The sequence below is a fragment of the Portunus trituberculatus genome, chromosome 17, assembly GCF_017591435.1.
Source record: "Portunus trituberculatus isolate SZX2019 chromosome 17, ASM1759143v1, whole genome shotgun sequence".
NCBI lineage: Eukaryota > Metazoa > Arthropoda > Malacostraca > Decapoda > Portunidae > Portunus > Portunus trituberculatus.
This window is the reverse complement of record NC_059271.1, coordinates 23,664,140-23,675,374: the sequence shown is the minus strand read 5'-3', so window position 1 is coordinate 23,675,374 and position 11,235 is coordinate 23,664,140. Positions and strand designations below refer to the sequence as shown.

Here is an 11,235-nt window from a genome sequence, read left to right as displayed (position 1 = left end):
GGACCTTACAGAAACACAAAAATAAACACACACACACACACACACACACACACACACACACACACACACACACACACACACACACACACACACACACACACACAGCGAGGCTGACAGGTTGACATTGGCGGAAAATCTGAAAGCCGCAGAAATTTATAGTGGCTTTATGTTTTTTACGTCACGGTCCATGTACGCCGCTGAGCTATGTTGTAGAGGCAATTTGTATCGCTGTGTATGGCTGTATGGTACTACTTGCAGCTGTCCTCTGTATGGCATCACTGGTACTAACTCAGAATAAACGTGTCGAGATATAAGGGTGCTGTTCTTTAAATGTATTCTTACGTTGAAATAATCGTCACGGTAATATATTTAAGTTTGGCTTTGTATTATTGTGTGCAGTTCAGGTGGAAACTGACCATGTGGAAAAATTTAGTTATCTTAACTAATACATTGATCATTTCCACATCTTTTTTTTTTCCCCCCCGTTTTTCAGTACATACAAGGTTATCGGTCCAGTGTTGAGTTTTCTGAATGATTTCATTCAACTTGCATCAAATATGTAATGAGAACTGGTACGAAACACACACACACACACACACACACACACACACACACACACACACACACACACACACACACACACACACACACACACACACACAGAGAGAGAGAGAGAGAGAGAGAGAGAGAGAGAGAGAGAGAGAGAGAGAGAGAGAGAGAGAGAGAGAGAGTAAAGGAAAATGAATAAAACTCAGAACGTTTCCTCATTTCATCACTTTACGTGGCAGTTACATTTCTAACGAGTGATCTTGCCATACATTTGCCCTTGAAGACTCTTACGTATGTCACCAAAAGTTTCAGAGCAACGAGATTCATTTGCAAGAGGTGGCTTGGTAATATCGGGTTATTAGTGAATTCACAGAAGTGACGGCCACTTTCAGATACTGTATTACTGTTGGGAGATAGATTTGATGCTGAATCGTACTAAAAGGCTGGCTTTGCTACTGAATGGGTTCCCTCATCTCTGCTCTCCTCTCATTACTGGTCCGCCTCACACTTGTTGGATGTGTTTCAACGTTTGAATGTTAATCTCTAGACTTTAGTGGTTGATTACCTTGAATGGCAGTCTCATTAAGGAGTTTTATAAATCTTTCTGAAGGTTTGATCTTCGTCGAATGTCATCGAATGTTCATTTCTTATCAGAGAGAGAGAGAGAGAGAGAGAGAGAGAGAGAGAGAGAGAGAGAGCAGACAAATCATAAAGTGAAATGAAGGGAGATGTATCGCAGAGGCTAAATGAATTCCGCAGTATTCTTTAGCAAAGTTGTATTTGAATGGCTTGTAAGTATTTTGATGACGAGCATCTACGAGATTTTAGCCCATATCTTGAAAAATAAGAGTTGTTAGTGTACATAGTATACTATTATTATTTATAACGTATAAATCCCTACAATATTCCATCAAACAATTCCTTGTATATCGTTGTACATAGTTAAAGAGAATAAATAATGAATACGAAGAAAAATTGATACTCACAGTGCGCCGATAAGTTGACGGTCATAGATGCATCACCCACCCAGCGTTCCTCTATCTGGCTGGATCATATTGACACAACAAAAAGTTTAAATGTGTCTGGAGAGATTCCCGGAAAGTAAGAAGGTAACTTTGTCCTTCCTCAGGAAGGTCGCTTTTCCTCAGCACGGCCGTGACGGGCCTCAGGGCAACGACGCCTGTGTGCCGACGCTGAAGCAACACTGGGTTGTTGAGAGAGAGAGAGAGAGAGAGAGAGAGAGAGAGAGAGAGAGAGAGAGAGAGAGAGAGAGAGAGAGAGACTTAATGAAATGCATAGTGAAGAATAAGCGATCAATGGTAAGAAAATGTAGAGAACAAACGGAAATTATAGCTCGTGTAACTAAAGTTTAGTTAGGCATAATCGTAATTAATGAGATACATCTTTTTCTCTATTTTCATTCTAACCACCTCCACACAAACACTCCTATCCTAAATCTCTCTCTCTCTCTCTCTCTCTCTCTCTCTCTCTCTCTCTCTCTCTCTCTCTCTCTCTCTCTCTCTCTCTCTCTCTCTCTGTCTGTCTGTCTGTCTGTCTGTCTGTCTGTCTGTCTCTCTCTCTCTCTCTCTCTCTCTCTCTCTCTCTCTCTCTCTCTCTCTCTCTCTCTCTGGTGGTGATATTAATTCCATCGCTATCAGTCTGCAGTATCTGAATGCAAAAATAAAATTCTGATCATCGTGACGCACTGAACTTTACATTTAGAGTTTGTTTTGTTAGAAATACGCCCGCTCATTCAGAGTAATGCTGCCGTTTTTCCATCACCCCTGCAAAATTTACCATTGTTGCCTGCACAGTGAGGTGCGAGGAACACGAGTTACTTGGGTGGAAGGCGCGGCAGGGAGCAACGTCATCCGTCTCCCTCAGCAGTCGTCCCTCCGTCGTGAATTAGCAGGGGAGCGGTCGGTCTGATGCCACTAATGTTCGCGTGGCTGGGCTTCAACAAACGTCCCAAACACCTGTCTTCCCCCACACTGCTGCATCCATTTACCATACATTACTCGGGGTCTGTTATCTTGTGATATTTCATTTTCGTGCTCGATTACTTTACAAAACGCATTATCAACTAATAGAAAGTAAATATGTAACATCTTGCAGTTCGCTAAATACGTGATGGAAACTTGTGCACGTCTCTCTCTCTCTCTCTCTCTCTCTCTCTCTCTCTCTCTCTCTCTCTCTCTCATGCATCATCAAATATCGGGAAACCACCACAGCCATTTCTCCAAGCGACGATAAACACGAAAATCTTACCAGTTTTGAAAGAAGGATTAATTTGTGACATTCCCGGTAAATCGTATAAACTAATGATTTTAGCAGTACACATTGACAAAAGTTTAACAAGCTCAACATTGCATGCGTTTCGTCAACATTTATTAACTTTAGTAGCTATGATGTAATATGCATAAACTCACCTTGTCGGCTTTTATGTCTAAATAGGCAGGAACTTTTCTTTCAAACAAATTTCCTACAGGTTTAACCAAAACACTATTTCCTCCTCCCCCATCTTCCCCCGTCTCTCTCTCTCTCTCTCTCTCTCTCTCTCTCTCTCTCTCTCTCTCTCTCAAGATTTAAAAGCACTAGTCCGTCTTCAACTAAGAGTTTTATTACTAAAAGTGGAAAAAACTGAAAATTTTTGAAAAGTTAAAATCAAAGGAGTGCAGGAGTTTGCCCACTTTTGCGGGAGGACCAAAAGAATAAAAAGGAAAAAATTAACCGACCACGTAACTTTTGCATACAAGGTTGTAATAGTGAGTCACGGATCGCCAGGAGGCCAAAATGTGTCGGAAAGATTTAGGGTCATAGTTAACGCCATATCTTGTTGACATAAGTGTATCCAAAAAGATTAGGAGTAGCAGCATATTCATATCAGTTTTGTGTCTAATAGGAAGGAGAGAGAGAGAGAGAGAGAGAGAGAGAGAGAGAGAGAGAGAGAGAGAGAGAGAGAGAGAGAGAGAGAGAGAGAGAGTGTGTGTGTTTCAGTGTGAAAAATTATCAAGATCACTGGATTTGTATTTATGTCACAAATGGCATCTACGGATCAATTGAATTAATCAAGGTATTAGTACAATATAATGATTCTAAGAACAAAATCCACCATTTCTCTACACACCCTCTTACCAACACACACACACACACACACACACACACACACACGCACACACACACACACACACACACACACACACACACACACACACACACACACACACACACACACACACACACACACACACACACACACACACACACACACACACACACACACACACACACACACACACACACACACACACACGTTCCTTATGGCACCCTTCAATAGTAGTTCCACATTTTACACGAGCCTGAAAAGGACACGGGAAAAATACTGCCGCCGTACAATACCGTTCCTACAAAAGGTTGTCGGCAAACAGACACAAGCTCCTGCAAAACAATATTCGAGGTTCCACAGTCGAGATTCAGGTCCTGACACACCTGCACGGCCGCTTTATTTTTAACTGTCATAATTGCCACCGTGTGTATTTACCAGTGTGCTCGTCCGTCCTCGCTAGATAGCATGATAGCTCGTGTATGAATAAGTTTCCTTCATTGTAGCATATATTTTTCCTTCACTTGATTGCTCTCACATATCCTCTTAACCTTTCTTTTTCGCCTGAACAATAACCCTAATTTTTGGTTATGTACGTATATCACAATTTTTCTTCTCCAATGTTATTTGTAAACAGTTCATAGTTTCAAAACATGATTTCGTTTACAGCGTTCTGGATTGAGCTCTTACCCGCGATCACACTTTTAATGCTGCTGCCCTTCATTAGGGAGAACGTTCCAGGTCGGTGCACGGCCAATGAACTCTTAAGGCCTCCACCTGCCGCCACGCCTCTCCCTAACTCCTGCCACCACGCCTCACGCTGTCTCTAGTAATGGAACGCTCTGAAGGCCATCAGCTGTTTCTTTTCATTATCTTTTTACCAGGAAGTAATTATCGCAGAAGAAAATGTATCATAATATGCCTCGTAATGAAGAATAAGGTCAGAAAAGTTATTGGTCGTGTATTTAAGGTCCAGGGAACTCTTGGCGAGATTATAGTGCGGTTGCCACGTTATTCATTGCTGGACTTACTTCCACACTTTTTTCTTGCATGGTCGTCTTTTTAGTTTTTTGGCGCCGTTACTATTTCTTGGCATGTTTTGCTGTAAAAGTTATCATCCATTTTTTTCCCCTGACAAATTGTTTCTCTGCTCCCCTCTTTTAATTATTTCCTTAACAAAAGCAATTCCGTGCCAGTCCAGATTAATCGCATGCATCTTTTATCTTTCTTGCCATTGTTTGGTCTCACTGATGAATGGTCGTTCTCTTCAATTTTTTCTCGTTTATAAGCGTTCTCGCTCTGTCACGCCTTGCATTAGCTGCATCTTCTTACAAGGAAATGTTTAATGATATTGCAGCTTAGTTCTGCAATGTTCTTTTCAATCTTTTAACTAAGCTATGGCTATTTAAGTTTTTTTTTTTCATTAATTAATCAACTGTTGAATTAAACAATGAAATTCAAATAAAACTCTCGTATTTATTTCTTGTATTTACGTTACGCGCTGTTCAAAATATTAAGTATCTTTATGGATGAGGAAGAAAAAACGGGAAAAGAAAAATTTTACCGGGTTCGAAAGTTTGCGAGTTGATGAATAAAGTATAAAACTTACAGCATCTTAGTAACACTCATTAACTTTCTCGTACTCTGAAAGAAACTCAGGTCCAAATTTTTTTTCTTCAAGCTGACGACTTTAGACACTGAGAAAATTGCTGAGACTTGACATAAAAGTTTCAGGCGACAATTAATTCAAAGTAACCGATAAATAAAATCAAAGTTAACATCCAAAAAAAACTTCAGGGAAAGTTGCTTTATGTCTTGTGGAGAGAGAGAGAGAGAGAGAGAGAGAGAGAGAGAGAGAGAGAGAGAGAGAGAGAGAGAGAGAGAGAAGAACTAGCTGCGTTGTTGATATGTTTCGGTTGCTGCAGCACGTCTGTCGGGAATCAAAAGAGAAAGCCGGTTGATTTAATTATTCGTTTTTATCACAAAGGCCGCTACTGAGAAAATAAAGTCTTCGTATGGATGATCTCAGCCCTTGTATCAATTATGGAGTATAGATATGAAGTGACGATTATATCAGTGCATGCATAATAATTTTCTTTTATTTGAAATTTTTCCTTTAAAGAAGAGAAGTTAAGGAAAACATGAATCTCAACAACTGGGGATGAATGCATTCCGTTAACGGTATTTGTTCTTTTTCTTCCATGAACTGAGGTTAATTTTAAGGGATTTTCTAGGTTCTTCCTCTTTTTTTTATGTATCTGTTATATCTGTAAAGATGGATTTATACCGCGCCTGAAAATCAATCAGTCAGTCTGAGAAACATTCAAGCACTACAGTGTCGAGATACGGCCAGAATAGGCGACAAACTTTCATTGACAGCATCGACGCTTACAATAGGATATACTTTTAATCTTTTGTTCAGTAATAGAAAGAGTGATTAAGATATAGAAAAATAACGTCCGCAAAATCAATTCTTTTGGATCCCACAGAAATGCGTAAAAGTATTTTTACTTGATATCATGAAGGTGTCATGCACAAAACAAAATATTGCTGCATCAGGCTCTCACTTTGATTCATTAAAGTTTCCTCACTTCCTTTTGTATTGGTATATACAGTGTGTGTGTGTGTGTGTGTGTGTGTGTGTGTGTGTGTGTGTGTGTACCTTGTATTTCCGATGTAAAGCTCTTTGTCTTGATGTAAATAGTGATGAAATAATTGCTGGTGATATAGAAAAAAGTTTTGTGTCATTATGTATAAATGACCCAATATTTCCAACTCGTGGGCTCGCCACAAAGAAAGGCATTCGCCTACCTCACTGGCTCCATCCCGCAGCTACAAAGGGCCCAGAGCACTGAAGCTCCAGGGTATATGATTGATTTAAAAGTAGATTAACAGTGTGTTTCCGGAAGTTTGGAGTTAGAATATTGAATGGCCCGATTACTCTTCGCCCCGTCCATGTTTTTTTTTTCTTTCCTTCTTTTTTTGGTCTTATTTTCACCATCTCCATTAAATCGCCACGTTTATTCTTCATCCAGTGGTGTGCCTTATCTATTAATCAAGCCATTTATTTTACGCTAATTTCCTGCACCTCCACTGGCCACTGCCTTCCAGCACCTTGGTTCACCTCTCACAAATATAGCTAGGCACAAGCACTGTTTGTATTCACCTCCACAGAAGTTGAGTCACTGTGACCGCTGAACAACTCGCATGAAGGACGCAACTGAAGCATCTTTTATAAATTAACCAAGTGCTGAAATACGAATAATTGATTATTCACAAGTTCCATCGTGATGTGTGATGTGATGTGATGTGTTCTGTTCAGTTCAGCTCCCTTTCAACTTCCTCTCTCAGCAAGAAGTGGAAATAAAATTGAAAGCATTGTTTGCAGTCGGATCTAATTGTGAATAGGATGTGGTTGATTAGCTTGATAAATGCAGCGTTTGAACTTTGCTCTAAAAAATGAATGGAGAGAGAGAGAGAGAGAGAGAGAGAGAGAGAGTGAGTGAGTGAGTAGATATATAAATGAAGCACCAAACTAAGAAAAAAGTTGGATTATGTCGCTGATGAGAACATAACTCAAGATTCTGTCGCAACACCAAAAACTTAACGAGAGAAATGAAGAAATAAAGTGAAAGAGGAATGACAAGATACAAAGACACTATAAGTAAGCGAGGAACTCTTCGTAATGACTCTGGTATAAAAAGAAAAGCAGGAGGAAAGGTGCAGGGGAGGAGAGAGCCAGACCACAAGGAAAGGAGAGAGGGAGAGGAGATGAAAGGCAAGGAAGTGGACAGAAGCCTGCGGAAGCTCACTGGTCTTTGGCGGGTGTCGAGATTGTCGGTGTTCAAGAGAAAAACTCTCGAGGATTCTCCAATCGTGTGTGTGGGACATTGCACCTGGGGAATCCTTTCATTTTTGTTCCTTTTCATCATTCCCGGGAAGCGCGGCCAGCAATTATGAGTTTGCAGTTCTGTGTCTTGATTTATTTTTCCCTGTGTCTTTGTGTTCATAGTATACAACCATCAAAGTCTTCTTCAGGGAGCAGAGAAGACTCGCTCATTAACACCTTCTACTTGACTCCGGTTTTCATTTCAGCAAACAATCTCTTTTCCTTTACCTCCTTTTGATGATCGTTATGAAAGAGTATCTGGTCACCGAATTGAAAGACTGAATTTGCAATGAAGATGAAGATGTAACCACTAAGTGGGCAGGGACTCCGGCAGACTACGATGTCTCCACACACTTTATCTTCTTGGATCTCTTCTTACCTACTTCACTCCGGACCAGCGAAAGCTTACATTTACATCAAGTGACACACACACACACACACACACACACACACACACACACACACACACACACACACACACACACACACACACACACACACACACACACACACACACACACACACACACACACACACACACACACACACACACACACGAGAGAGAGAGAGAGAGAATCATACGATTATCATCTCTGAGAAAACATTAATCTTTAAGAAAATGCATGACTGTTTTGATAAAGATCGAGACATCGCACGAAATAATATACAATTGTGTGTGTGTGTGTGTGTGTGTGTGTGTGTGTGTGTGTGTGTGTGTGTGTGTGTGTGTGTGTGTGTGTGTGTGTGTGTGTGTGTGTGTGTGTTGGTTGCTGCATATAGCCCCAAATGGGTGAGGGAAAGGCACAAAGCCTTCAATGATGTCACACATACCTCTCCTCATCCCAGAACGTGAGGCTGTCGGTGGAAGAGGTGGGTGGGTGGGTCTCGTGCCACTGCGCTTCGAGGCACATTGACCCTGTCGCCTAAAGAAACATGCTTTCGTCCTTACGTGGAGGGAACAAAGAATCTGCGTAGGTCTGAACGGTAAATTTATGGGAACGATGTGGGAATGGGCAACTGAGGTAAGTTTATTGGTATAATCTCCACGTGTCCAGGAGGCACCCGCAGCTTCAAGGGACCTTATATGCACCACAGGATATTAAAAACTCATAAATTGGCCTGGAGTGTCTCTAAGTCGCGACAGCGGCACTAACAGGCGGCCAGAAGAACCCAGAGTGCCAGGGGGTAGCAGCCAATGCGCGATATAAAGTACTATTAAATTGCAAGGAATATTGAAAACATGAAAATACGAGTGAGCATTGAAAGCGAGCATTGAGTTCTTATTTTCCATAAAGTTTAGAACATGTCACAGTCCGTTCAACGCTCGGGAACATACACTGCGGAGAGGATAGAACGATAGAATGGCGGCCTTCATGTTCTGTCATTCTTCCCATTGGCTATGATATGGAAAATGATAACGAGTATTGATGAAAGGTGTGGTTAGTCTTTAGATTGCAAAGGAGATTAATGACATGTCTGTCTTCCTTATCAAGATAACAAGTTAATAATGTATCACCTTTTATCTTTATCTATTTTTTTCTTTTACTACGAAACAAAGCCGACGTTCATAATCAGCAAACGCATTTCGACATATATAATTTGTTGAATATTTAGTACCGACACTAATCTGAGAGGCAAGATCCAATTTTAGGTATTCTGAAGAAAGGTGATAAACACTTCCATGCATCATGAGCCACCTGACCCAACACAGAACACATCAGGTGCATGAACCGTGACAGGTCTGCCTACAAAAATATGGCCAACCAGAGAGAGAGAGAGAGAGAGAGAGAGAGAGAGAGAGAGAGAGAGAGAGAGAGAGAGAGAGAGAGACGGGGGAGGAACTGGTGGCTTGAGTGACTGTCAATACCTACTAAGCGAATATGTTTACTTGGTGACGTCACGAGCAGACAGGTGCATTAGGATGTTGGTGATGTTTGCTCGCACGATGGGGTGAAAATGACCTTTTACTCCAGTGTAAGAAAATGAGCAGAACCTTTTAGGAAGAATATGAGACAAAATTAATGGAAATAGATAGAGTGTACTTATTATGAAGTTTCTTTTTGTATGTAACACTGTTAATCTGTACATGAGAAGTGTAATGGGTTCGTTGAGGCGGAAAGAGGACGGGTATACTCGTAGAGGCAAGAAGAGTGCTAAGGGTCCGTGCAGGGGGGCGGGAGCAGGGCCAGGGTGAAGGGTGCTTGTAGAGAGTAGGAGGGAGTGTACGGTATTCTCCATTCTCTCGACCATCACGTTGAACTAAATGCCAAGACGTCTGCCCCTGATGTGCTGAAATTATACCCAAACGTTACTGTTTTGTGAGTTGCTTCTATTGCTACTTGTTCTCTTTTTTTATTCCTCTCTGCAATTGAGTTAAGAAAGATGTTGACATTATTCTTATTAGTTTTAACTATTCAAAAAGTTGTTTTTTTTCGAGTTGAACTTGGTGAAATAGTAAATGTTTGAGTTGTGTATCCAGTTCACGTTAGATAAATAAAAAAAATTCCGCGTACTCATTCACATGTAAAAGTCTGCCTGTCTCTGTCTATCAGTCTGTCTGCTTCTCTCTCTCTCTCTCTCTCTCTCTCTCTCTCTCTCTCTCTCTCTCTCTCTCTCTCTCTCTCTCTCTCTCTCTCTCTCTCTCTCTCTCTCTCTCTCTCTCTCTCTCTCTCTCTCTCTCTCTGGCCGGGTCTCGTTTCCTTGTTGTCTCTCCTCTTCGCTTACGTTTGCTGATGCAACTCTGCTTTCATCCCTTGCCTCTCCTGTCTAGTGCAATCGGAAACAACCTCTCAATTTCCTCATTGTCCTCTCTTTCAGTGACGATAACAGTTTGGAACAAGTCCTCAGAAACTTCGATGTAATTTCAGATACATTAGTTGAATTAAGACGATCATTCACTACATTTACAGAGTGATATTGGCAAACATGGCTGTTCTAGCTGGTTAAATCACAAACATATTTGCCATATACGTAATTACCGTTCCTAAGTTTTCTGACGTAATCTAATTTAACTACTATGTGCAATATTATAACTGTTTAAGGAAACTCTCCACGCTAATGACATATGTATACGTATAAAAGAAGCAAAGAATATTAACATGGCAAGAAAACAACGATAAAGACGTGACAACAGAATTTGATAGTCGTAATGTTTTAGATTATGCACAGAAGTGGTAGACTAGAGGAACTGTCACATCGGACGCGGTAATATGTGGTCAGGTATGGAATGTGTTGTTGCAGAGGGTGGTTACATAAAACATTGGCAGGCCGGAGCTGGGTGGAGGGTGCACCATGGATTCTCCGAAGAAGCGCCCGCTGGTGTATCGATTAGGAGAAAAAGAAGAAAGTTTAATCAATGAGGTGGCGGGGAATGAGTGGGAGGCGGTGGAGCGGTCACTGGGTATTCACCGTGCAAGTGGCTCAGGCAACCAAGTGGAAAAGTTATTCTCTTTAGCTGCGGGTTGAGGGTGAAATGAGTAAATAAACCTCTCATCCCTTTACAACTTTTCTCTATCTATTTAAGTTTGCCAGTGCACGTGATTAGCTACATGTTTTTGCTACTTTATGCATCTTCAGTGTGGCTGAGCGGGAAGGAGGCCTTTGTAATCATATATTAAAAACATTTCAAATGTTAAACTCTCCTTTAAAAAAGGGAAGGGATGAAATTTTACAGTGGTCGTCGCTTTGACTCTAG

General features: G+C 41.1%; 2 protein-coding genes across 2 annotated transcripts in view; both read left to right on the top strand.

Annotated features, from left to right (window-relative positions):
* The window catches only part of LOC123504886, a 34,044-nt gene extending 29,562 nt beyond the window's left edge, over window positions 1-4,482 (top strand). Inside the window, exon 16 of the mRNA XM_045255791.1 lies at window positions 4,322-4,482. Within this exon, the coding sequence (XP_045111726.1) occupies window positions 4,322-4,482 (161 nt within the window). The remainder of the gene's footprint in view (window positions 1-4,321) is intronic.
* Window positions 1-11,235, top strand: part of LOC123505227 (CCN family member 2-like) — a 103,454-nt gene that overhangs the window by 4,079 nt on the left and 88,140 nt on the right. The gene's annotated exons all lie outside the window — the stretch shown is intronic.